At 37.7% G+C, this 26,867-nt stretch overlaps 2 protein-coding genes across 3 annotated transcripts in view; one reads left to right on the top strand and one right to left on the bottom strand.

Annotated features, from left to right (window-relative positions):
- Positions 1-1,324: 1,324 nt before the first annotated feature.
- LOC117381243 (LIM domain kinase 1-like) lies at positions 1,325-10,978 on the top strand. Of its 2 annotated transcripts, none has more exons than XM_055226741.1 (15): positions 1,325-1,438; positions 4,512-4,650; positions 5,310-5,419; positions 5,496-5,669; positions 5,763-5,868; positions 5,945-6,180; positions 6,269-6,458; positions 6,549-6,635; positions 6,925-7,056; positions 7,126-7,185; positions 7,264-7,329; positions 7,403-7,586; positions 7,668-7,723; positions 8,126-8,283; positions 10,368-10,978. In XM_055226741.1, exons 1-15 carry the CDS (start codon positions 1,395-1,397, stop codon positions 10,942-10,944), a joined length of 2,319 nt encoding a protein of 772 aa, XP_055082716.1. In that variant the 5' UTR covers positions 1,325-1,394; the 3' UTR covers positions 10,945-10,978. The 2 variants fall into 2 exon arrangements, with proteins under 2 accessions (XP_055082716.1, XP_033834060.1); XM_033978169.2 differs by having other exon boundaries at positions 5,945-6,195.
- An 8,910-nt stretch (positions 10,979-19,888) lies between these two features.
- ubl3a (ubiquitin-like 3a) overlaps positions 19,889-26,867 on the bottom strand; it is a 56,185-nt gene continuing 49,206 nt past the window's right edge. Inside the window, exons 3-5 of the mRNA XM_033978170.2 lie at positions 24,926-25,012; positions 22,571-22,648; positions 19,889-20,754 (exon numbers count right to left, since the gene is read on the bottom strand). Of these exons, the coding sequence (XP_033834061.1) occupies positions 20,702-20,754; positions 22,571-22,648; positions 24,926-25,012 (218 nt within the window). The 3' untranslated portion in view covers positions 19,889-20,701. The remainder of the gene's footprint in view (positions 20,755-22,570; positions 22,649-24,925; positions 25,013-26,867) is intronic.

The following is a 26,867-nucleotide window of genomic DNA, read 5'->3' as shown; positions in this document are numbered from 1 at the left end:
TATTGTGTTTGCTATGAGAAAATATGTGAGATAGACATGGCTTAATATCAGCAGCTTGTATAATTCTACTTGCTGTATTAAAATATTACTGTCTTTAATTTATGGCAAAAAACTGTCTACAGCAAATATTTAATCTACTTTTACCAGTTTAAGTGTATAAGTAGTTTATGTCCCTTGCGTGTGAGAAGCGTGCGCTTGTTTCATAAATGGTCCTTGAATGTATACCCAGACACTGTAGTCTGTGATTTTTCTTTAAATGTATTTTTTTTTTTTTTTTTTTTTTTTTCATATTTTACTGTAACATTTGTTGTTTGTAGAGGAAAAACAATGCACTTTTTGTACTGACCTTGACAATCCTCTTTAAACTAATAAAAACTAAATCTTAAAGTCATTTACATTACATTTACATTTTTCTAACCCTAAGCAATGTTAGCTTTAGTGAACCGGGTGATAAGAGGAAGCATTCAAAAGCACTTTACTGCCTTGTGGCCAATAAACCACAACAGCCATAAAGTGTGATATGGATGGATTCAACTATGAACTTACTATGTAAAGCATCTTCGCTTCACTTCAAAATAGAATGCTCTACACTGTAGAGATAAGTGTACTTTTGTGGCCAGTCATGCAAAACATCCAGATAGCAAAAGCAATGTAAAAAAAAAAAGTATACAAAAGATCAGTGAAACAGTCCATTCTGACCTCTGACCTCTGACCTTACCTCAGGTTCCTACCTGAGGAAGGTCAGTCAATCAAGAGTGTGCGGGACTTTCCTTAACTTTCCTTAACTAAGACTGAGATGCAATTAGACAATCCTAAACTCTATATCTAATACTTATTATGTCTCTTGAGTTATAGATTTTTTATGACTCTGTAAAATGCTCATAAGATCTTTTCCTTTTCTACCCCACAGGGTCATAAACACTTGTGATTTCCATGTTTGTTATGTGTTATGCGAACGCTTTCCTCTGAATCGGAACACTGCAGTAATTGGAGCATTTATAAAGAGATTATGCCCGCACTGATGGGAATAGACCCTATTTCAAAACAGATGGATGTATTACGAAATGTGTGCTGCACACATCACTATATCACACTATGCGTACAACACAGAGGAGAATCGGACTAAAGCAGAGGTACAGTGCACACTTTCTAATCTGGGAACAGTTTGACCGACAGAGGGAGAGAGACCAGCTGTGTGTCATTGGGTCAGGGTTTTTTCTCACAAATACTTTTCAAAAGGAACTGACTGCACAGGAAGAGAGAGAAAGAGAGAGGGGAAGAGAGAGAGAGACAACGCCTGCTACTTGACAGAGCACAGTGCATGTCTACTCTGTACAAATGAAGATAAACTCTTCACCACACAAGCCGGAGAGCTGGTAACACTGCAATCCACAATGTCCAGAAGAGACCAGCGCTTCAGGAGAGGGATGATGGGACGGTAAGAGACACTGTCCAGCCTCTCTCACGTTTGTTTTATTTTTAGAGAGTTAAGACTGAGTAAAACTGAGAGAAAGTAACTCTAATTCAACTTCCTCATAGAAAATGTGGTTGCAACAAACAATTGTACAAGAGTAGACCAGCTGTAGTGGGGCAGTGCCAAGCTTTGCAAGCAAGGACAAAATAAGATTTTAAAAAATTACTCAACAGTAAAAAGTTGAACAATATTGTCATGTGCCCAAGCTATTGTATGAATCAATCTATATAGCAATAACAAAAGGTGCAGCAGCATTTATTTCTTATAGTTTCAAGCTGAAAATTCTAGATTGTCTATTTTTGACAAGTCCTGTTTATCAAGGAAGTCCATATGGACAAAACAAACTACACAAAGGAAACCACAGCATGAGAATACATCAATAGAAGTCTCACGTTTGACCGCTGCACAAATGACGAGACATCATAACCTGTTATTTTATGCACACCAGGTGGCAGTGTCAATTTTAGAGATAGAACAAGACAGATATCTCAGGACAAAACTATAAGATGACCCAGAGGTATCATCGGATATTCAGGTAAAGTGATAGGGGGAAAATAAACAAAGGTAGTAGCGAGGGATTTGAGACTGTGACGTTAAAGTAGTAGAGCAATTATACCAATTATACCCTACAAGCTTACAAGCGTTTATAGCAGTGGGGGAAGAAGTATACAGTTTTGTTACTTAAGTAAAAGAACAGATACCAGAGGAATTCTTAAGTAAAAGTAAAAGCATCACAAAAATCTACTTAAGTAAATGTATTAAAGAACCTGTTTAAAAATGTACTTTAAGTGTAAAAGGCATTTTGTAAAAAGTAAAAAGTATTTTGTGCAGAGTTTGAGATCTAATAAAGGTTCAAATGTAGTGATTTTGATAAATATTTGTACAGATTTTTTTTTCCATTAGAATCTATTGATGTATTGATATGATGTAGTTGAAACCTCTAAGCTTTTTATTATTATGCATTGTAAAGTAATGTTACAGGCCCATTTAATTATGCTAAAATATGTAGCTTCAATCTTACAGTGGTACAATGAGAAAAGAATGTACAAAGTAGATATCCACCCAGGTGAATCTAGTGAAAAGACATCTTGTCCAATCAATATTCCATTATTTATTGGGAAATAACACACCCATGTGATTCAACAACAGAATCAATGTCCTGTCAAGGTCCTGTATTATGCAAAACTGACTCTTGTGAGCTTCAAGCCATGTTAAAATGTTGCTGACTCATCAAAAACAGACCTGGAGTTGTGTTTTGTTTCATTCACACATGTTTGAATAACCCTTTATTATTAGTCTGTCCACATCTCCAAACCTCAAAATGCTCTGTTGGTAGTTTTCACTTTTAGTTTAGTAGACATTAGCAATTCCAGGGCTGAAACCATCCAAATGATTCTAGTGAAGTTGTATGGAGTTTAAAAACACAGTGGAGGACTTCTTGTATTACCACATGATGACATCACAAAGTGGAACAGAGTGTTTTATGTTTGAAAAATTTAACCTAAATATGCAGAGTTTGTAAATTAAACAAAACACAACTAACATAGATCTGAAAATAGCCCTTTAAGTATTCTTTTCTTTACCAGCTAAAATATTGACCGTGGCTTTAATGTGTACAAGGAGAGATAATAGTTTTTTATAATGACTAGACTGCAGTGGTCCTCTACTGTACATCCTCTCATATAGTAACAGCGTGACATTTACACTTTGGGCTCCACAGAGGAAACAGAAGCCTGCATTGTGTTCAGGAAGTTACCTCCTGCTCTGCTTCCAGTGTCTGAGAGATAAGACCACAAGTTTTTTACAAACGGTATTGCAGTGAAATGCCATTTTACTGTAGGGTTGAGCGATATGGCAAAAATTAACAAACATTTAATGAACTTAATGAAATTAATAAACCATAAGCTTTTACTGTCAGAGGATTGGCTGAAGACCTCTCAGTTATGACGACCCAAGCACAGCACTGATGATTAGAGACTGAATGTAAATGTTGATTAAAACTGGATTAATTGCACAGCACCATTTTACTGTAAAGGTTTTAACCTTTCTCAATATTTTTTTCATAATTTTTGTCTGCCATCACTACGTCTAGAACTTGACCTAAGGGAAACTGCAAGCATGTGATTGGCTGGAAACTTTAAATAGGTTGTACGCAACAGACGGGGGAAGTAGTTTTCAAAAGCAAGACTCAAGTCACTGTGATGTTAGCTATTTTCAATACTGGCTAATTCACTATCCACAATAACAACAAAATATTTCCGTCATTTCATCAGTACCATATTTTTGCCAAATAGAACTAAATAAAAAGAAAGTAATCATAGTCACTAAAACATCACTAAAATTACTTTAGTAACATTTCTTTCAAATATAAGTATAACTCATAGTAGATATTTCCATTTACTAAAAGTATTGATATTACTGAAGTATTGAAGTTTATCTGAGACAAGTGGACACTAGACCTGATCTGATTTACACTTTTCAATCCCAGAGTTCCAAGCCAGACTATAAATAAATCAACGTCCAAGAAACAAGTATTTACATGTCCCAGGAACCACTGCAATACAATTTAACCCAGTTACAATAAAAAATGTGTATTTAACTTGACCAGCAAGATAAATTCTTGAGAGTTTGATTCACAAACCCAGTAATAGGCATATCAATGCGGTGAGAGCCAGGTAAACTATTATGGATTTTTGCCAACTAAAACTAGACTAAAACAAAAAAGACAAAATCTTGACTTGACTAAAAGAAAACAAAATCTAAAATGCCATGTCAAAATGGTTCCTTCACACTATTGCTCTTAGAAAGGATCTCTGTCATTGCGTAAGGTACCTAATGTCCAGTGAATGTTATAAGTGGTAATTTTGTCCCACCTGATCCTGCGCAGCACGCTCATTTTTTCCTTTTGGGCTCACATTACACTGTCTCAGACTGGCCTTCTTCGGTGACTCTTGTGTTGAAATGTACAAGTTGTTCTGCTATCTTTGTTTCTCAATATTGTTTTACCATTCTGTATTCTTACGTCTCTTGTTTGTAGGTGCAGTGAGTGTGCCTGCATCCTTTCTAACTGGTATTATGAGAGAGATGGTGAGTTGTACTGTAAGAAGCACTACTGGGCCCGCTATGGAGAGCACTGTCACGGCTGTAAAGACACAATTACAACAGGACTGATCATGGTAAAGTATTTAGTAGCAGAACCATGTGTCGTTTTCTCTTATTTTAAACATTGTTAAAACATTCATCAACTATTATGTAGTGGTTCTCAACTTAAATTCACGGGTACCTAGTGGTATTCCAGAGAACTGAGTTCAGCCCTTAGAGATTTAGTCCTGGTTATGACAAAACAAGTATAGAAATGTATTAAAAATGATGACAATGATTTACTTAAAGAAAATGCATTGTCCCTTTTTTCTTTTAAACTTTTAAACAAAATCAGTAAATCATTAGGCATTGGTTCAAATGCCAACACTCTGTTCTTTCACACCAGTAAACCTAACACATTTGGGCTTTAGTTTTCACACAAAATCTAAAAATAGCTTCAATATTGATCCTCTAATGCCTGATCAAAACCTCCCAAATGAGTTGTGTAACATCACAAATTGGAGGGAGGATTTCAGAGAACAAACAGGCCACAACATCCGTGTGAGGCAAATTATTCCAGCATTTAACGGATTTTCCTGCTTCCTCCAATATGAAAGACATTTTTGTCCCCAAGTTGAAAGAGGATATCCTCTGAAAACATCTGAACTCCACAAAGAATGTGGAGACAGCAACTATTTTTCAAGACAGGAATGTGCATGTGTAGTTTTTATGGTTATTTATGTCCTGTTTTTAGGTCGCGGGAGATCAGAAGTTTCACACAGAATGTTTCTCATGTAGAAACTGTGCAACAATTATTGGAGAGGGAGACACCTACACTTTAGTGGAACGTTCAAAACTCTACTGGTGATTTTGCAGCTTAAACAATAGCAATGTGTTTTCTTAAACAAAAGCAAACATGACTTTTACACTTTGTCTGCAGTGGTCACTGTTTTCGACAGGGTGTAATCACAGCTGAAACACAAACCTCTCCACTTACCAAGCGACGACATATGGTGGCGCTAGTGTATTTTCCTCCTCAACCAGGTCGTCATCGTGGCCTATTCATAGAAGTAGATGTAAGTCCAGAAAAAGACCCCCTTCTTACTGTGACTGGGTGAGTCTGCAGAGGTGATAAACACTGTTAAAATAGTTCATAAGAGAATGCTGAAATTATATTTCTAAACTGAATGTACTCCACTTTAACCAGTTTAGACCCAGATGTCCTCAGTGCTGGTTTGCTGTCTACTCTTCATGTGGGTGACAAAGTTTTGGAGGTCAATGGAATCCCAGTTTCCAACATAACACCGGAAGATGTGTGTCCCATCAAAAACTTAAGAAATCAACATTACTACAGCAAGCACGGCCTGATGTGCATAATGTTCCCTTTAGATCCACTGTGCGATAGAAGATGTGAGTAAGCCTTTGCAGCTGACCATAGAGCACAACCCTCCGTCTCCCAGCGCCTCACCCCAGGGCCCCATGAGCTCAGACAAACCTGCCCCCGACAAACCGACTCTGTGCCGCAGCCTCCCGAGGGTGGAGGAGGAGCCCAGTCCCGCTGAGGAGACAGGAGTGTCCACTAGGGTCAGAATGTCACCTCAACACCAGGGAGCACCAGGAATCAGGTCTAAAAACATTATGTAAATAACACTACTGTAGTTTTTACATCTTGTTGTACAGTATTATGATTCTTGTGATACCCATTTTTCTCAGACGAAGCTGCAGCATAGACAAGTGTCCGCTGTCTCCCGGTTCACTCTCACATTTAGCTCAGCGCAGAGACATGGTTCGGTCAGAGTCCCTCAGAGTGGACCACGGGGACCGGACCCATCGCATCTTCAAACCATCGGATCTGATTCATGGAGAGGTGCTCGGAAAAGGCTTTTTTGGACAGGCTATAAAGGTGTCTTAAAAGAATCTGTTGAAATAATTCAAAGATAAATCCAATGTAAAACAATAAAGATAACATGCATTTTCTGCATTTTGTTTTAAGGTGACCCATCAAAAGACAGGAGAAGTGATGGTGATGAAAGAGCTGATACGTTTTGATGAAGAGACACAAAAAACCTTCTTGAAGGAGGTGAGCTTCATTTGACAGCAGCGTTATGCAAACATATCTTTGTTTAAGTGTAGTGTTGCACTTTGTTGTGATTTAAGGTATTAGACAAAAAGGCATCACTTACACAGGGTCAGGCAGCTTATGGTAGTATGGTAGGTATGGTAGGTAATCTATGCCACATTTGAGGGTTGACGTTTTTGTGTATCAGTTCCTCATTTAGGGCTTATCTGTGTGGCTTGGTGTTATACGCATTTGTTTTCAATTAAAACTCTTTTTTTTTTTTTAAAAAAACATTTGTATTAAAATACAGGTAAAAGTGATGCGCTGCCTGGATCACCCCAATGTACTCAAGTTCATCGGATTGTTTTATAAAGATAAAAGAATACACTTTGTCTCTGAATATATCCAAGGAGGGACTCTGAGAGAAACCATTGAAAAGATGGTAATTTAACATGATTAAATTATGACTTGATAATTTCACATGTTCTGAAATAGTTCTACTATTGTTTAGGACAAAGATTTCTCATGGAATGTAAGAGTGAGTTATGCAAAAGACATTGCAGCAGGAATGGTACATTTCTAATAATTTAATGGCTAACTATTACTATGTATGTCTTGAACTATGTTTTGCTAAATTACCTTATTGTAGGCTTATTTACATTCAATGAATGTGATTCACCGAGACCTAAACTCCCACAACTGCCTGGTCAGAGAGGTATGATTATTTACATCATCATCTCAATATTGACAAGAGATAAAAGGGTATCATTACTATATTTCTGTTCCAGAACCAGTCAGTGGTGGTAGCAGATTTTGGGCTGGCCAGGTTGGTGCCTGAAGACAAGAATAAAACTCCTTGTTCTTTGGAGAGACCTGCTCAAGGCTCGCTCACGCAATGCCGTAAGCCTGACCGGAGGAAGCGCTACACTGTGGTGGGAAACCCCTATTGGATGGCCCCAGAGATGATCCATGGTTAGCACATATCACTATTTAATGTGGCTGATTTTTCTCCTTGATTATTTAATAACTGATATAGCGCTTTTCTTAACTCAGGAAAAAGCTATGATGAACGAGTGGACATATTCTCCTTTGGCATCATGATCTGTGAGGTAAGATTCAGTAATTATTATGATTTTAGATATGTTTTTGTTTTTTATGAATTAGTTTTGTCATTTGTCAGAAGAACCAGAACTCAAGAAGCTGCTTGGATGTGCAGAGAAACATCTTCACTCAAAAACTTTGTGTCCAGTTGACAGCATTGCATTTTTCTTTTACTATACTATTTTCTTTTACAATGTATAATTGTCAGCAAGACCTTTTTAACAATTTAGCATAGATCCGACTGGGTCTTGTTTCTGTGAATTCTTTCATTATCAATAACTTGTTCAATCAATACTAATTTTGGTATCTATTAGTATCTGGGTATCTACAGTTCCGTAAACGCCTTCTTTGGATATGAGGTTTTGAAAAGAGCTGACTTTGTGTATAGTAAGCTTGATGCCTGTGTGTAGATAATAGGAAGGGTGAGCGCAGACCCAGACTTGCTCCCACGGACACTTGACTTTGGGTTGGATGTACCGGGTTTCCTGCAGCAGCACCACCCTTTGGACTGCCCCTCGGCCTTCCTGCCACAGGCTGCCCTTTGCTGTGACATGGACTCAGACATACGGTAAGAGAAAACAAACCAATGGATGACATGACCTCATAAAGATTTTCACAGTGATGGATTTTTTACAGACCACTTTTTGGGTTTCATGCCTTGACATGTTACTACTTCTAGATGGTTTCTTGCCAGAGGTAAGCCTGGCAGTCACATACCTCAAATGTATTCCCACCTATTAATAACAAGAGATTACAAAGACTTATTTTGAAATGGTTTTAGTGCATTTTCAGGTCTAAGTCAGGTTTATAGCAGGATATCTGTGTAAACCCTCAATTGTCCAGGTCTGATCCATAGCAAAAGATGAAGTTCTGCGATTGTTTTCATTGTTCTGGGTCAGGGTCATTAAGGGCTGAATAGGGTAGTTCCAGCTGAAACTGGAGACGATAGATGTTTATAGTTTCAGTGTAGTTAGCTCCTCCCTTCAGATAGGTATAAGGCATTGGCCACCAGCAATCTGACCAGAACTGAAGAAGCGGCTTGGATGAGCAGCAAAATGTCTTCACTCTTACGATTTGTCCAGATTTTAACTTCATATTTTGCTATGGTTTATAGCTGGACTAAACAAGCTAAACTAAATCAGGACCAGTGTAAACGGGAAAAACAAATGTAACAGAGATCCTTCGACTTATTTACATTCGTCACATAATGGAGACACATTGGGATAGAATTTATTCAATAAAACTTTACAGCAATAGAAAGGATGAATCATTTTAAATTGCAAGAACCTATGTCTAAAGTTCAGATTGTTGTTCCGGTACTGTAGTTTTCAATGAATTTACTTCTGCTGTTTTGACATTATTTTTTAAAGTAATTCGTAAAAGAAGACAACAAAGTCCTATTTTCCATATTGAACAACAGAGACACATAGATCGGGACAGAGAGCAGGGACAGGGCATTGGGTAACATGTTGTAGTATTTGTGCTGCATGATTTCAGATGCCAAGGCTGAGAGTGACACTGCCCCCTGCTGTTTCTTAAAAGATATATCATGCTAATGTAAAGCTAAAGCCTGTGAGAACGTTTTAGTTATCAACACATAAATGATAAATGTGTTTAAATAATTATCAACAATTTAATTGATTCTCTGTTTCACTGATACAATTACCACATTGCAAAAGCTGGAATTATTTTGTTAACAGATTGTCCTCTGCAAACAACATATGTTTATTTAAGCAAGTTCTGAGTTATGTAAAAAAAATATTATACCCAGAAACTCAACAATACTAAAACTAGTAATGAAACTATATACTATATACATATATACATACACATATTCAATATATACATGATTAAGAATTGAGACTTGATGAACACATATTAGAAATCTGACCTTTTTTTTTTTTTTTTAATTGTTGTAGCCAAATTGCAATTAAGTATCTAGCATGTTCTTTTTTATTTCTACAAAAAATCATGTTTGGCAATTCTACATAGTATAATGACAAAACTATTCTGAAATGTAATTTCAGAATTTGCATTTGTTCAGCAGTTCATATTTTGTGAGCTTTTAGCCATGATATAATGTTGCTACCTCATCAAAAACATAAAATAATATACCTAAAGTTGTGTTTTGTTTTGTTTCATGTGCATGTTTGAGTAACCCTTTATAAGTCTGTCTACATTTCCAAAGCTCAAAATGCTCCTTTCCACCTTGTGATGTCATGAAGCAGTGGTTTTCAAGTTAACAGCTCCTTTTACCTTTAGTTCAGTAAAGATGGGCAATTCCAGGGCTGAAATCATCCAGTTGATTGTAGTGAAGGTGTATGGAGTTTAAAAACACAGTAGAGCATCTGTATTACCACGTGACATCACAAGGTGGATCAGAGTGTTTTGTGTTTGAGAGCTCAGACTAAATATGCACAGTTTGTGTGTTAAACATGTGTTAATGAAACAAAACACAACTCCAGGTCTGTTTGTGATGAGGAAACAACATCAGAGCATAGAGCAAGGTAGTGTAATATGGACCATTGAATGCCCCTAGATGCACTTAAAATGTGCACTATGAACTGAATTGTGATTTGGAAAACATCATATCTTTTGCAATTGTCCTTTTTTCAGTCATATACCTATACATATGCTGGTCATTTCTTTCAGACCTCCCTTCTCACAGCTGGAGGAGTGGCTGGGAAACCTCCTTATGCATCTAAACATTGGTCTTCCTCTACACTCGGAGTTAGAGCAGCTCCATTCAAATTTCTGGAAGCAATACAATCACATCATTACTGAGGATATTAACACATTTTCCATTCCAAAAAACAACACTGGAAAGCAAACCATCACAAGAGATACAGAACTGTTCTTGGACAATCAAAACCAAATCGAGTCACTTCCTCTCACAGAAAATATGGACAAAAGCTCCTCACCTGATAGCCATTCAGGTGAAGATCAGCTAATACCAGAGGAGAACAAGAAAAGAACTGACAGCAGTCGCATCTGCCCCAAAAAGGATTGTAAAAAACATTTGATGAGTAACGGATATTCCCAGAAGACGTGCAGGACTCTGGGTAAAGAAGCAAACAAGGACATTTCTAACTGCAAATGTAACATCACCACAGGACAAAAGAAAGTGCATGAGCCATCAACACCACTCCATGAAAACAATTGTGTTCAAGGTCATACTAGTCGCAGGTTATGCAGAGTACCATGGGACAGCTCCAAAGAGGACTCGTAGCTATACATTTTATAACATTTATATTTATATGACATATAACAAAAAGTTGTTATGAATTACAAGGTTTATTTGTTATAATGCTACAAAGCTACAAATGTATAATAATAATAATAATTATTATTATTATTATAATTATTGTTATTATTATTATTATTAGTAGTAGTAGTAGTAGTAGTAGTAGTAGTAGTAGTAGTAGTAGTAGTAGTAGTATTGTTATTATAAAGGATGTGGCCAAAGTAGAACTTTTACACGGCACTGCGGTCTGACCATACTACTAATAAGCTATTAATTTAGTTTTATCTGTGAACATCTGGCACTTTGCATTTCAATAAGCAAAACCTTTATACTGTATTATATTTATTAGAACTCATAGAGAATTCTGAAAATATATTTGAACAGATTTTCTGAGTTTTGTCTTTTCATTTGGTTCTTTAGTGATGATGTATTCAATAAGTTTGTAACAGTCACAAGCTCCCATGAGTCACAGTTTAACTGGATGTAGTGACTGGGCATTTCAAACTAATAAGTAAAACAAGTTAAAAAGTTGTGTTTTTTTTTAATAATTATGCAGCTGGTCAGTGAATAAAGGTATGATAGCAATCAAATTAATCATGAACTTTCACTGAAAACTAACTTTGTCACATTTGTAATTATGGCTCACTATAGGTGAGTTCATAGTACCTCCATGAACAGAAAAAAACAAGGACCGTGAAGGCGCCCAGTATGGCGCAACCGGGGCCCCACCCTGGAGTCAGACCTGGGGTTTGGGGTTCGAATGTGAGCGCCTGGCCTTGGCCCACAGGGCCTGGCCGGACTCAGCCCAAAAGGAAGATGTGGGTCCACCCTCCTGTGGGTTCACCCTGCTGTGGGTTCACCACCCGCAGAGGGTTTCATAGGGGTCGGGTGCAAGTAGGATTGGGCAGCACTCGAGCACGGTTGTCACAATGGCCTAGTCCATAGACACAGCATCTGGCTGTGGCAACGTGGAACGTCACCTCACTGGGGGGGAAGGAGCCTGAGCTCATGTAGGAGATTGAGAGGTACCGGCTAGGAGGACTATCAGTGGGCCTCAAAGAAATTCTGGTAAACCGTACAACACCTCACCTGGTGGTCCTTCTGTTTAAGAAGGGGGACCGGAGGGTGTATTCCAAGTACAGGGGAATCACACTCCTCATCCCGGTAAGCTCTATTCCAGGGTACTGGAGAGGAGAATCCAACCAATAGTCGAACCTTGGATTTAGAAGGACCAGTGTGGTTTTTGTCCCAGTCGTAGAACACTAGACCAGCTCTCTACTCTCCATCTGGGGCTCTAGGGTTCATGGGAGTTTGCCCAACCAGTCCACATGTGCTTTCTGGACCTGGAGAAGGCATTCAACCGTGTCCCTCGTGGTGTCCTGTGGTGGGTGCTGATGAAGACTAGTTCTGACTGGCAGACTGACTGATGCGTACAGTGTTTGCAAACATCTTAATTAATTCTGTTCAGGAGGTAGACACATTTACCTAGTTTGCTCTAAAATACCAAAATGCTGGGAACAAAAGACAATGCTATTAAAACACTGTATACACAGTTTAGTAGCAAAAAAAAGTGTGTCCACCACTCTAATCGCCCATCTGAAACAGGAATTGATCTGTTAATTAATTTACAATGACAATGATTTTACAACTATAATCTCTGACAGAGAATGCGATGAAATAAAGGGACTTGTACACAGCTCACCTATCTGCGCTGGATATGCTTTAATGCAATTTAAGGTGCAATATAGAGCTCACCTTACCAACTACAAGCTAGCACAAGACACTCAAAGGTGTCAGATGCCTGTCCTAGATGCAAAAATTCTCCAGCAGACCATATACGCATGCTTTGGACAGGCTCAATGCTTAATGAATACTTGTCTAACATGCAGCTCTATCTAGAGTCCTTCAGTTCACTATAAATGCTAGCCCCCTGACAGCTGTATTCAATGTGTCTATAACCTCATACATGTCACCAATTTGTAAGAATGTCATTACCTTTACTACACTGCTAACCAGATGTCTAATTCTACTTCAGTGGAAACATAAATAACCTCCAATGCATGATTATTGGCTACAAGAATATACATTTAGAAAGTACATTCTGTAATTAATGGGTTACATTGTACATGAAACCCCTTTCTGCAATATATTGATGCAAATCTGTAAGAGAAGTAATAGTATGGACGAATCTAATGTTCATTTTAGTCGTTTCTTCTCTTCTTTTTATCCGTCTATCTGCCTTTTCCTTCAATCCTTCTATCCCATTATTTATTTTCCTTCTATCTCTTTATTATTTATGTTTAATATATTATTCATAGTGTTCTTATTTTTATTACTTCCACAAATTGTGAAGAAAATATTCTTATCATATGTCTGTGTGTAATGCATTTGATCTGTCAGTCTGTCAGAGACCAAGAACCAGAACATATTTAGGTCATACCAATGCACTGAATAGGGGCAAGTCACTTTAAGCAGGTCCAAGTGCAAGTCCAAGTCTGTATAAACTATAATAATGCACACGGGAAGACTGAACCACACCCATGGGATCATTTCGCTAAAAGATAAGATAGGCTACATGACACCCTTACTCATCTGACTTGTAGGCCTACTGTAATAAGCTCCAGGCCTATCTTTTAGATTGCGTTGTGCCAATGCGCCTGGAGACCAGAGTGCATATCCAGCGTGCATATCCAAAGCGCGTCATAACCAAAGGCACATGTACACCTTTTCGGGCTCTGGGCTGTTGGGCATGTCAGTGTGCACCTTAACAAATGGTGGCACTGGTCCTAACATGAAGTTGAAAGGGTCATTCATGTGCACATCTGTGTTTACGCCGCGTTGCTGTATTTGGCACAGTTGGAAGCAAACATGTGTGCCTGGACCCTTCAGTCTTACTTGTTCCAAGACGAACCAAAGGCTTTATCTCTGGGCTTCAGCACAGGTGAAGGCACACATGCTTTTGGGAAACACAAGGAAGCCAGGAGGGAATCAGAGGCAGTATGGCACCAGCACAATCCCAGATGTGTGTGCACATCACCCTTTATGATCAGTGCCACCAGCCATCAGCTAAGGTGGGCACCGACATGCCACAACAGCCCAGAGCTTGTAAAGGTGTACGCCCCATAAAAGTGTACACTGACATGCCACAACAGCCCAGAGTCTATAAAGGTGTACACCCTGTAAAAGTGTATACTGACATGCCACAACAGCCCAGAGCCTATAAAGGTGTACACCCTGTAAAGGCACACACTGACATGCCACAACAACCCAGAGCCTGTAAATGTGTACACTGGTATGCCACAACAGCCCAGAGCCTGTAAAAGTGTACATCCTGCAAAGGTGTACACCAACATGCTACAACAGCCCAGAGAGTGTATGTGTCCCTTTGGTTACACACAGACAGATGTTCTATACTATTTTTAACAGATATGAGGCACAGCCATGTTCAAGTTAAGTCAGAATGTTTACTGTCCTCCCCCTGGAACACACCACCACACAGGTTCCTACACACATACCACTGAATCCACCTTTCTTATTAGGAACAATACATTGTTTATTTATAAAGCATGAATTACATTAAAGTAAATCTTGAGCAATTGAAATACCTGTCTAACTCATAAAGGTATATTTAACCCATACAAATGTCCTGTATTTGTATTTGAGTCCAATTTTGTGTCAAATTTTTGTGTGTGAACAACAGCTTGTGATGACCAAATACCTGAATTCTATAAAAAAAGAAGGCTAGAAAATGTTTTCTTCAAAACGTTTTTTAAAAAAAAAAAAAACGTTTTGAAGAAAACATTTTTTTTGATGCGACAAGTAACATCTTTTAATATGAACAACACTTGAATGAATAAGGGAGTGGGGTAAACTGCCCAAACCCTCAATTTCAAGATGGGAATTGTTCTGCCCCATAACTCTTTTCAACTCAATTGACACAGTCTTTCAATTACACAGGTGTTTTTCTGAGTGTCTCTGAAACTGTCAAAACTGCTGGTTGGAGTCAGGTAGTACCTCAAGTGAGACAGGTTCAATTTCTGAAGGTGTATCTGCAACATCACCATACATCTGTGGCACCACAGGCGTGCTGGACAGATGATATGTGTTCCTCTGAAGATTGTAGGACCTCAGTGTGCCTGCAGTGGACACCACAGTTCCTCTTTGCTGCATATCCTTGACCCACACATGCTCTCCTGGCTGCAAACTGGGTATGTCATGAGCTCTGTGCCTTTTGTTGTAATTAAGTGTTAGTTTTAGTCTGTTCTTTTCACCTTTCCCAAGTCAGCTCCATTTGGATTGAGCTGAGAAGTAGTGGGAGGAACAGTCATCCACGTATCTTTCGACCCATGAGCAGTTCTGTAGAACTAGACCTATTGGCTAAGAGTGAAGCACATTAAGCCATTAAAGCCAAGTAAGAATCACTAGATCTTTGGGTACTTTTTTGATTGTACTGACTGCACGTTCCGCCTCACCATTATTTTGTGGGAAGTGCAGACTAAATGTAACATGATCGTGGTCTGGAAGTCTGTAGGTAACGTCTCTCTCTTTGTTGTGCACTCTCTTGCATACACATGTGTTTTGTCAGTTCTTTGCTAAGATCTGATCACCAAACAGATTGTTTGGCCAAGTCTCTGCACTTTGTTATGCCGAAGTGGCTTTCATGAAGTTTGTTCAGTTTGTTTACTCTTTGCTCCACTTTGCTCTGTGGTACTCTAATGCTCAAGATGCATATGCCCCTGGTTTCCAGTTTGTATAGTGCCTGTTTTCTGCAGAAGAACAGCTCCAAGTCCATAAGAAGATGAATCTGCTGAGACTGTGACAAAGTGCAAAAAGAACATACAGTGTCAGTTCTGGAGGTGTTGTCAAGTCCTGTTTTATGTTCTCAGAAGCCAAGCCTCCATCCTCAGACCCAAATCAGATTGCTACAGACCTGAATTGACTTGCCCCTTCTCAGTGCAATGGATGAGCATAATATGTTCATGTTAAAACGAGAAACTGATGACGTTAAACGGAAAATCTTAAGTCCTTATCACCTGTAATGCCTAACACTTTCTCATAATAACGAATAAACTCTGTCTTATGTGTAATCCATGTTTGTCCGTTCTACGTTGCTGTATATTCAAAAGTCTACTATAGTTGCAAAATGAAGCCGTTTGTCTTTGACTGCGTAGTTATATAATTTTATAGGCTTAATGCTACTGTGTAATGTTACGGTGCACTAAATATTAGCTCATAAATGTCCAGAGGGACATGAGTACTGTTAGGCAGTGATCATATAATGATAAAGAGACAGAATGATGGACAGAAATCCCATTTGACACAGAGCTCACTCTGTGGCACAGAGACTTCTGGCAGGGTTTAGGAGGGATAAAGTCACATTGACTTTGGAGGTCTTCACATTCGGCTCCATTCACTCTCTGTAAGAAATTAGCCGAGTCTCGCTAAAATACATCCATATTTAAATATCAGGCAGCACGCAGCAAAGGAGTGTGGATGGCCACTCTCTTTCTGCATATTTTAACGTTAAATATGTTGAAACTACAAAGCAAACAAAATGCACTCTCAGATAAGAATAAAGCGGATAGTTCTACAGTGCGCGCATGCGTGGTCAGAACTTGACCATTTTTGTTGCTGTACATAACCAGCAGGTGGCAGCCCTGGCACATTCTACATCTGAACAGGCCTACAAATCTACTTCATTTATAGTTTTCAACAAAACTCCTAAAATTCGTCCTAGAACAATAAAAGCAGTAAAAGCAAAACATAGAGGACATATAGAGAACCACACAACTTACAGGGTATTCAAAGCCAGAGAAAAAAAAGTGTGTCTAGAGTTCAGACTTAAAACAACCCACTGTTGGGCTATTTGGACACTGTTTGCCAACAAGAATGTAATTTAGAGATAAGCTGATGTTTTGTGTTTAGTCATAAGTATAGAACTGTATAATAATAGTAATGTATAATTCAGGCAAACACCAATGACATTGTGAAGCTAACTCTACTGCAGGTAACACTTCAACCATTACTTATACACACTATGATACAGACTGACATTAGAAAATAAGCCTATATTGTTTTTGACTGAGTTTGACAGACTGTTGGATTGTTCAAATCATTCAATATTGATAAGTATAGGGATACAATTGAAAAAAAAAAAAAAAAATGAACAAAAACAGTAAAATAGTAGCATTTGGAAACATCAATGAAAGGACAAACAGTGAGTTCAGTCCAGGGCCACAGAAATAGGCACTTGTGATGTTGGCAAATGCAGAAATGTCACTGTGAGTGGTACTACTGTTACCCAAAGCTTCTGAGTAAGTGTGTGAGTGGCTGGTGCAAGAATAGCAGCATTCATAGTGTAGAACTGAGATAGGAGGACCACAAAATGACAAATATATCCTCATAAGGAAGTGGTTTGGTAAGTCCATATTTTTACATGTTTAGTTTGTGAGTTTCTTGTTGTTCCTCTTGTTGGACTTTGGCCCACAGTCTTCTGAACAAACTGCACCCAATGAGTCAGGAGCATCAGATGGCTGTCACATATAACCATGAAACACTGCCAAGCTGTTCGCATTGCAACACTACGGTATGTGTCATAAGCAATTTGACTGCAAGGTTTTAAAGACCAATCTTTAATTTATTTTTATCCAATATAAGTTATAGCAAAGAAAAAACATACAAAGTTAAATCTGTTGAAAAGTTATAGGAGTGAAGACGGCTTGAATGAGCAGCCAACGTCTTCACTCCTACAACTTTTTGTCCAGTTGACAGATTTTATTTTTCTTTGCTATGGATCAGACATGGACGACGGAGAAATTACACACATACCAGTATAAGTTACTTTATACTGGTCCTACAAAATCAGTTTCTAATACATATAGACTATATGGACAAATGGCAAAAGATAAAGCATTGAAGTCTCTCTGCTGGCTTAAAAAGTTAAACATTTGTCAAAAAAGTAGTGAATTTTATTATCTTTAAAGTTCTCGAACTACTGACCTACAGTGGACCATTTTTAAACTACAAGAATGTGTTCTGGTGACTGCAACTAAGCAGTTTCAAGGTTTAACATTAACTCACTGTTTCAATATTATACCACATAAGCATATTTATTTGAAACATCATGGCTCCTGAAAGTGACATTTTTGGTTACTTTTTCTGCAATTTAAGATTTGAGCTGTAGAAGGTTGAATTATGAATTAAAATTACGCAAACTGATTACATAAATGTTGAATTTTGGTATTCCTTTATAAAGTTCAAAAATATCTAACAATATTGCACATTTAGAATACAAGTTGATTATTCAGTTGAATAATTCTGCTTTATGGTTTGGTTTCAATATTATTGTTTTATGTAATATATCACATTGCAAAATGTGTTATCGTGACAGGCCGACACAAAGGATAAATGGGAGAATATTATGAAAGTTGTCTAGAAATGTGAGAAAAACACTCAAATCACGGTATGGGTTGTAATGAGTTTCAGGAAAGTGCATCCAAGTACATTATTTTGTGTGTGTTCTCCATTTGAACATGTTTCGTAGTTTATAGGTTTATATTTTTCCTTCAAGTAAAATAAGAAAGTGAAGGATCAACCATCATTTTCAATAATATGCAGACTGCAAGGACACTATGCAGGTGACCATGAAAATTAAATGATGTTGTGAGCATTGCGTGAGGGACAAAAGCCAGCACACTTCAATAACCTTTATTTACTTTACAGATGTTTCCATTTGAAGTTCAGAGGGCCATAAGGGGTGGATTAGTGCTATTTACAATTGGTTTGAAAACATTTATATCTGTACAGATTATAAACAATTTTAAGACCTAGTGCTGTTACAAAGCGATTTAAAAGCAAACATAAAACATAGAGGATTACATTAAATTATACACAAGTAAAAATAATATTAGAAGAACAGATAAAGAGAAAGAAAATACAGTTTGAGGGAGATTAGGGAGGTTGTTGCTGCTCTTAAGCACAAGTGAACTGGCTAGAGGCTAACCATCACGATCAGACTAAACATCAATATATTGTTTATATATCAACAAGATCTTGTCATCATGTTCTAGATAAGAGTCATATTATTATTAAATATATTCTACACTTTATCTTAGATTGGAATTCAACTCCCATTGGAAAAAAATATAAAATGAACTGCTCTGTACATTTGTCATAATTTCATGAAGCACATACAATCTGTGCAGAATGGAGTATGTGAGTGTTTTGTTTCACATTGTGTATTAGCAATTAAATTGCCTGTATTATATAGTTGTTGGTACAGTTTGAGGATGGACATAAGATCATGAATATTATGTAGTGTGCAATGCTCTTTTTTCGGTTTTGAAGACAACTGTCAATTATTTACAGTAAGAAAAAAGTGCCAGTCGAGCAAAAAACTGGGCTTTCTCTGTAATGCAGGAACATGATAGGGGCAAATTAAGACAAATGTGGATATAGTTTCATACCCACACCATTAGCCAGTTGGAACATAACTGCACAATTTATGGCAAATCTTAACACAATTTCATTACTTGTCATTTTAATATCTCTGACTCCTTCGGCAGCCATGACAACACTTTGCCAGACATCAACCATGATATAACCACGCATAAAAAGTTTCCATTCACAGATTGGGACTATTGCATATAATATATTGTTGCAGTGAGATATTGCTCAATATTTTTTCTCTTTTGATGATATCATGATGCCCTAATTACACAGTTTCTGAGTTCCTTCACAACACTGGTACCAAATGTTTTTTTTGTTTTGTTTTTTTACTGGGCAAAGTAAGGAATCTAGGTGTATCAAGCACAACACTGATTGGTCAGTAATATAGTTGTAATATAGTTATATATATATATATATATATATATATATAGTTATATATATATATATATATATATATATATATATATATATAGTTATATATATATATAACTGTATATACAGTATATGCAATATATGCATGGACTGTCAAAACACAGTCACATATGTCTTGAACAAACAAATACATCACTATTTGTTTATTTGTTAGGCTTTGTTTAGATCAAATATTGAGAAACAAAAAACAAAACAAAAAAAACTTTCCCTCAAAAAATAAAAAAGGAGAATTATTTATCTATAGTGTGCGCTTCACTTGCACATGCAGAGGAGGGCAACAGACAGGACACAGTTTAGACTAGTATATGAATGTAAGTGTCCTGGTCAGCTGGATCAGGCACAGTTTTGTCTGCTCCAAGGAGCACAAAATGTGCAGACCATAAAATTGAGTCTGTTTATATGAATTGGTGTGTGTTAGTGGTTAAAATCCTTTGCCATAAAAAAAGACAAGGCCACACGCAAAACTTCGGCACTGCATTACTTTGACAACCAGCTAAAAACTGACTGCTAGAAGACTGGCCACGAATAGCAACATGAGTCAATGAATCAATGGTATGTAACAGTATGGCAGCAGAAGGCTTAACAAGGTGTACATTAAGAAATTTCAAAATAACAAAAACATAACATGCAAATCCAGTTCCTTTCTGACAAATAATCATCAAGTACAACAAAAGGAATCAATGTTATTGTTTAAATCAGCTTTATAAGTCCTGGTTGTTGCCTGCTACCTCAATGTTTCCTTGTCAGAGCAGACAGAGAAGAAAGTCCAAATGTGTATCCTTCTTGTTGTAATGGACAGGCGGTGGGACGGGGGGACGTGCTTGCAACTATCCCAGGACGAGGAGGACAAAGAGGTGTGAATCTACAGGATGACACAGCAGTTGCTCTCTCCAGTTTTCTCACGATTTCTTTGACCTGTAACAGACAAGATGGAAGGTCTTAAAATAAGCAACAGAGTAGGTATGTGTTTTTGAATTTATTCACTTTGCTTGTTAATTAGAGTTTGTCTATGTCGAATGTGAAAGTAAGAAGGCCCAGTGATATATCTCTCTAACTTTTGTATGAACAAAGCTTTTACTCTAGAAATCAAATACTCCCAGGGGTGCCTATGGTGATAGGCAAGCCCACTCACATCAACAATGGATGTATTTGAATGTGCTTTTTGCAGTAATTGAACAAATGCATTATATAGACCAGGATTAATAGTATATTGTAGAATATTCCAGCAAATCCATGGCAGAGACAAGCAGGTGGCTGACTCCACATGAGAAAGGTTAAATAGTTCACCTTTACAATATTGTGAGAGCATACTGCCTCAAGTGTAGTCACAGAAACCTCAAAAGTAGCTAGTACTATTAGTTTTAATATATGTAAATAATAGTAATGAACGAATAATACCTTAATAATAACTAAACTATATGTAAATAATGTGGACTTGTATCGTTTTAGCATCACAGTCAGAAGAAAACAGCCCTTATAGTACCATATACCAAACACTCATCTCCTATAAGTCCCTATGGAAACTGCCCATTGTCTCGGGTGATGGTTCGAGTAAACACAGACATATTTGGTTGTTTGCCAGCTCTATTTTTGCACTGAATGTACACAGTGGTTTACAGCAACTTAAGGCCCAGATGGTGGTCCCTCCTACTCCTCTATTTCATCCTCTACTTTCTGAGGCTTTTGTAAACACATGTGATCACACGGCAGATGCCATACAAAAGGACCCCAGAAAATGTATTTACTACTTGAGTACAGTATTTATATAGGAATAACAGTATATGGACACTCTGGGGATTATTGACAACAGAGTACTTCGTGTATGTGCATTCAATAACTGCTTGGGCTATAGGCTACATAAAAATACTTTTTTTTTTTTTTTTAACAATGCAAAACATTTATTATAACCTCTGATGAAGATTATATTTGTATTATGCTTGCTGATATAGGTTGCTTCATGGATAATTTTGTGCTGCTAATAAAACTGAAAAATAGCAGCTTATTTTATGTATAAATTAATTTTGGTGTGTATTATTTAAAATTATTTCATATCTCCAACATTTCTGAAATTCTACTAACTGACTATAGTTGCAAATACTGTAAAATCTTTTTTTTTTTTTCTTTCATTTTTCTACACTCATGTATATACACTTAAGCCTATGGCTCATTGTATAGACCATTTACCCCTGAACTGGAAGACTCAAACTCAAGTTTGGGATCTGTGTCTTTTGCTGTTGCGAGATACAGTCAGCATCTTGGAGGTGGTCTGTTTTCAACAAGCTCAGTTAAAAAGTGTTCTTATAATGAAGTGACTCTAGATAATTGTAAGTCATGTAACCTTATTGACCTAAACTTACCTTTTTACTTCAAAGATGTGAACTTTACCAAGTTATGTAAATGAGCCACGTCTATCTCTCTAATTCAATTTTATGCTCATCATAAAGTCTGCGGGGGCTTGTGCATGTTTGGTTGCTGTTTAAAGCCATTTGAGATCTTGAGTGGCAATAAATCATGTATTGTAAAATCAGCAGATGCTTGGATACGATTAGACCAAACAAAGGCGAAATACTCACTATGATTTATTCTCTAAAACTGTTTTAAGTCCCGAGGTTACATTTTAGGCAGCCAACTGTGTGTGCTTCTGTGTGCGGAGTTAAATAATGGGAGATCAGAGTGGTGTAGTGGTTAAAGTGGGTTGAAAGAGAAAGTGGAGCGGCCGGGAGCTGGTTACCTTGGGAATTTGGCTCGGGCAAAGTCTCTCTGGCAACTAAATGCATCACTGTGGTCTTCCCCAAGGGCAGTTTGAGAGCTGTGGAGAGAAAGAGACAAGATGTAAGAGTTTATCAGGAAGTTAAAGCATTTCAGACAGAGCAATGTAGCTACATTAGAACATTAGATTGCTTTTAATAAAATAATTTAATAAATGCATGAACAATCTCAGAGACATAACATTGTCATTTCCAGATCAACTCAGGACTAAACTAGGGCTAAGTCAGAACAAAATGGCCTAGAATATTACAACAATTCAACAATAGAATATTGAACATGTATGGATTTATTGGATTGAGTCCTATAACTTCACACAATACAATAAAAAAACAAATTTCAAAATGTTTACGTAGATCAAGGTAAGTCACCATTTTTCATTGGATTTGAGTGTCTTAAATGTGCATCATGTAACTTCTCCGCTGGAGGGTTTGCCATCTTTTTGTTGTCAAGGAGATGTTATTGTTTGTCTGGATAGTTCTACAGTATGGTTTTTAAAATGTATATCTTGCATTTATTCTGACTTTTTATGGCTGAAAACATATTTCTATGAGTGGATTTGCCACTCCACAGATCTTACTAGTAATTTGAACTGGTAGCATCACCTGCTTGTCTTCATGGAGATATAAAAGTTTAATGTCATGTTGTGGAACATTCTAGGTAGAGGAATAACATATGCTGAGAAACAAGCATGTGGCAGACCCTTCACTAGAAAAGTGGCATAATGCAGGTTGAATAAAAATGCACATACACTGCATATATACAGTAGAAGCATCTGTGCAATTGGAGCTATTGATGTGGACCTTTGAAACATCTGAAACCACTAATAGAGGAATTATCAAAGTGAAAAGCAGTAATGGGCAGACTGTAAAGTGAGTTAGGGGCTGCTCAAACTCCATTAACCACAGAAAACCACTGGTCAAATCAAAATCAGGTTACATCAACTAAAAGGCATTACGAACAGAGAGAAAAGAAGAACAGCTTTGAAGAACCCACCCTTTAAGACAATACAGGCTTTGTTCACTTTCTCTGCAAATATATGCCATTTACAAGTGATAATGTAACAAATCTGCTCATACAACAATTTCTAAAGGAAACAGCTATCGAGATGTTATTGGCAACATCGCCGATCTGTAATTTACACTACTAAAATACATACAGCAACTACAAATGTTCTTTCTACTACACTATTGCTGCCTATCCAAGAACAATAATTCTACCACCACTGTCAAATACACATCGATTACTATATCACTACACACGCCATGTTCTTTAACAAGGTTAGGGACTGGCATAACCTCAAATTGATCAAGGGTAAGTTCACGCATTTGAGCCCAGTTTATTCCTGGTGTAGATGTGGTCCTGGTCTAGTCCTGGTCTAGTCCTGGTCTAGTCCTGGTCTAGTCCTGGTCTAGTCCTGGTCTAGTCCTGGTCTAGTCCTGGTCTAGTCCTGGTCTAGTCCTGGTCTAGTCCTGGTCTAGGTTTAGCTTTAGTCCCAATTTTGATGTGGTGTGTGCAAGGCCTAAAAGGCCTCAAAGTCAAAGGAGAAGAGCACTGCACTAAAAAAAACATCTTTTCTTAAGGCATTCACTCTCTCACTCCCTCTCACCCCCCCTTCCTCCCCTCCTCCCTCCCGTGTCTGTCCTCGTCCAAACGCCAGCCTTCACCCCTCTCCTTCCTGACAGTGACTTTCCTCTCACTCTCTCCACTTCCTGGCCTCGCTCGTCGTGTCAAAGCAGGTCTGTCCCGGGGCACTGAGGAGCCTCTGTTCAGGGCTGGGGAAAACCATGAGAACAGCACACAGTCCTTTCCAACAACACAGCCCTGTGAATTTAGGCAGCGCACAAGGACGGGACATAGACAGGACATAGACGGGTTTGACTGCGGCTGCTGAGAGGGTGGTGTGCTCAAGTCAAAATGTTGTTATGTAAAAATAATATTATGGCAGTTCAGGTGTCGGGAGTCAGCAAAACCTCTCTTGTATAAAAAGTCTTAAATGTATAGTATGGGAAGTGTCTAATCACAAAATATAGAGCTACTTTTATAGGTGTACAACAGAAATTTTGTAGTGTAGGATTCACCGCCAGCTTGTTTCTCCATCTCCATGGAGATGTTATTGCGTTGCTAGAAAATTATACAGAATGGTATTACACTTTTATCTTCATCTAAACAAGTGACCCCAGCAAGTTACAGGTCTGATATGTGGACAATCACTATCAGGATCAACCATGAAAATACACATATTGGTCAATCTCTAATAAATGTAATACATGAATACAAAAAATCCTTTATGAAACTACACAGGGGTGTGTTTGCCGACCTCCTAGTGTGACGTTGCCGTGGAGAAAGCGCCCCTGGAAGATGAGCCGCAGGATGTTGGGACTGCTCACCTGCTCCTCCTCCCAGTCTGGAATAAACAGAGACAGGAGGGTCAAGGAAAAGAAAACAAATCAAAGGGTACTGCGACGGAAAAAAATATGAAAACAAACATGCAAATATACATAGATTATAGATTTTCATGATAGCTTCATTCATGGCATCTTTGTATTTGCTCATAAAAGATTTTTTTTTAATTTGTTTTTTCCAAATGATGCTTCATTCTATGAGAATGAACAGTTAGACACGTCTTTGCTCCTTGGAATAACACTGAGACAGAGCAGTACCAGACCACTGTCTTTTTAAAGTATTGATTGAAACTATGACTAGAAACATAAACAAGATGAATTATAGTCTTGTTCGTTTTGTTGAATTACACACATGATTTTGCATTACTACAGTGACTGTCCTAGGGCTATTTGGAGGTTTTCATTATATGCAAACTATGTAACGTAGAGCCAGATCTAACTTTCAGGGGGACCTAAGTAAAGTTTGTCTCGGAGATCCTTGCTACTGCAGTTCCACACGGGCTATTGATTATTAACATTCCACAACATGACGCGCACAGCTACTATACACTTTGTTTTATTCATTATAGCCTAAATACTGTAGACTACACTATAGATTAGGACCTATACGCTGCCATAAAAACTTTCACTTTAGTTTCACTTCATTAGAATGTTATTTAATGCAGGAAAACTTCAAATAAATTAGTGAATAATTATTGGGTGATTAAACATATGTTAATCATATATATAAGATATATAATATGCATGCATTATCAACAGTAACCCTCTGCACACTACAGTGACTGAATTCTTGGCATAAGGCAAAGACAAGAGACACACATGCTGTCGCTGAGATGTGTTTATGAGCGAGTGAGGAGGGCTCGAGGGCAGTGTGCCGTATTGTACAATCAGAAAGTGGTATTTACATTGGGGAGTAAACCAGGGCCCAGTTTTGTTAACTACATGTAGCTTGACAGACTGGAATGACAGTCGGGACTCGGAAGGCAAGGCCCCTCATAGCTAAAGACCCTGCGCAACTAGTGTAGTTTGCGTATAGGAAGAGCCAGCTCTGAAGCGGTTTTCGTTAGACATCTTTGGGAATGTGAGAAGGAGTGGAGCATTAGGTGTGGCTGGGAAGAAGTAAAGACAAGGCTGTAAATGAGAGGAAGCCTGGAGTCCAGATGTGTCTAGAGTCAGTGGAGGGTGTCACTGTGTATGCTGAGACCAGGCTGACCAAGTTCACATGTGCACAGGGCCACAGGAACAAAAGACTAAAGGTTCAAGAAGCACACAATAATATTTCAACTGCCAGCTGTGGAAAGTAGAATAAAATTGTTTCAAAAATGTTTGCTGCTGCCAGCCATCTATCCAGCCTGTTATCCTGTTATCACATTACTGAGATTTTAATATTAAGAATCAATACAAATCTGGATACAGATTACAATCATAAAACACTCATCATATAAACATACTATAATTTCTTGTTTAAAAAAAAAAAAAAAAGTTTTTAACACAAAATAATAATAGTTTACTTAATATTATTATGCGGTCTTAAACTAGCTCAGACCATTTAAAAATTATTCAGGAAAAGTTACATTTTGTCCAGTTTATGTAATTTTTTCTCTCCAGTATTAATTCTTGTTCAAATGAGTATCATGAGTATCTATTTTCAATATCAATTTGTATCAGGGAATTATTTTTTTGGACAACTCTCTAACAAGCTAAATATTTACCATAGTACATAATACCATTGTCACTGATTGACTGCTGTGAGCTAAGTCACTGAGTTTTCAGATTGTTGTTTATGTTCTAGGGCTGTATCAAATCACATGAATGAAGCATCCACCCATCCATTTTCTTCCGCTTATCACTGAGGCA

Source organism: Periophthalmus magnuspinnatus, chromosome 14, assembly GCF_009829125.3.
Source record: "Periophthalmus magnuspinnatus isolate fPerMag1 chromosome 14, fPerMag1.2.pri, whole genome shotgun sequence".
Lineage (NCBI taxonomy): Eukaryota > Metazoa > Chordata > Actinopteri > Gobiiformes > Gobiidae > Periophthalmus > Periophthalmus magnuspinnatus.
This window is presented reverse-complemented; position numbering and strand designations above follow the sequence as displayed.

What these genes read in the sequence shown, in the direction of transcription:
- LOC117381243 (XM_033978169.2), top strand. Translation starts at nt 1,395, where the DNA reads ATGTCCAGAAGAGACCAGCGCTTCAGGAGAGGGATGATGGGACG. An exon ending in GAACGTTCAAAACTCTACTG is followed by an intron (nt 5,420 to 5,495) that starts GTGATTTTGCAG and finishes CTTTGTCTGCAG; the next exon opens with TGGTCACTGTTTTCGACAGG. An exon ending in AAGACATTGCAGCAGGAATG is followed by an intron (nt 7,186 to 7,263) that starts GTACATTTCTAA and finishes ACCTTATTGTAG; the next exon opens with GCTTATTTACATTCAATGAA.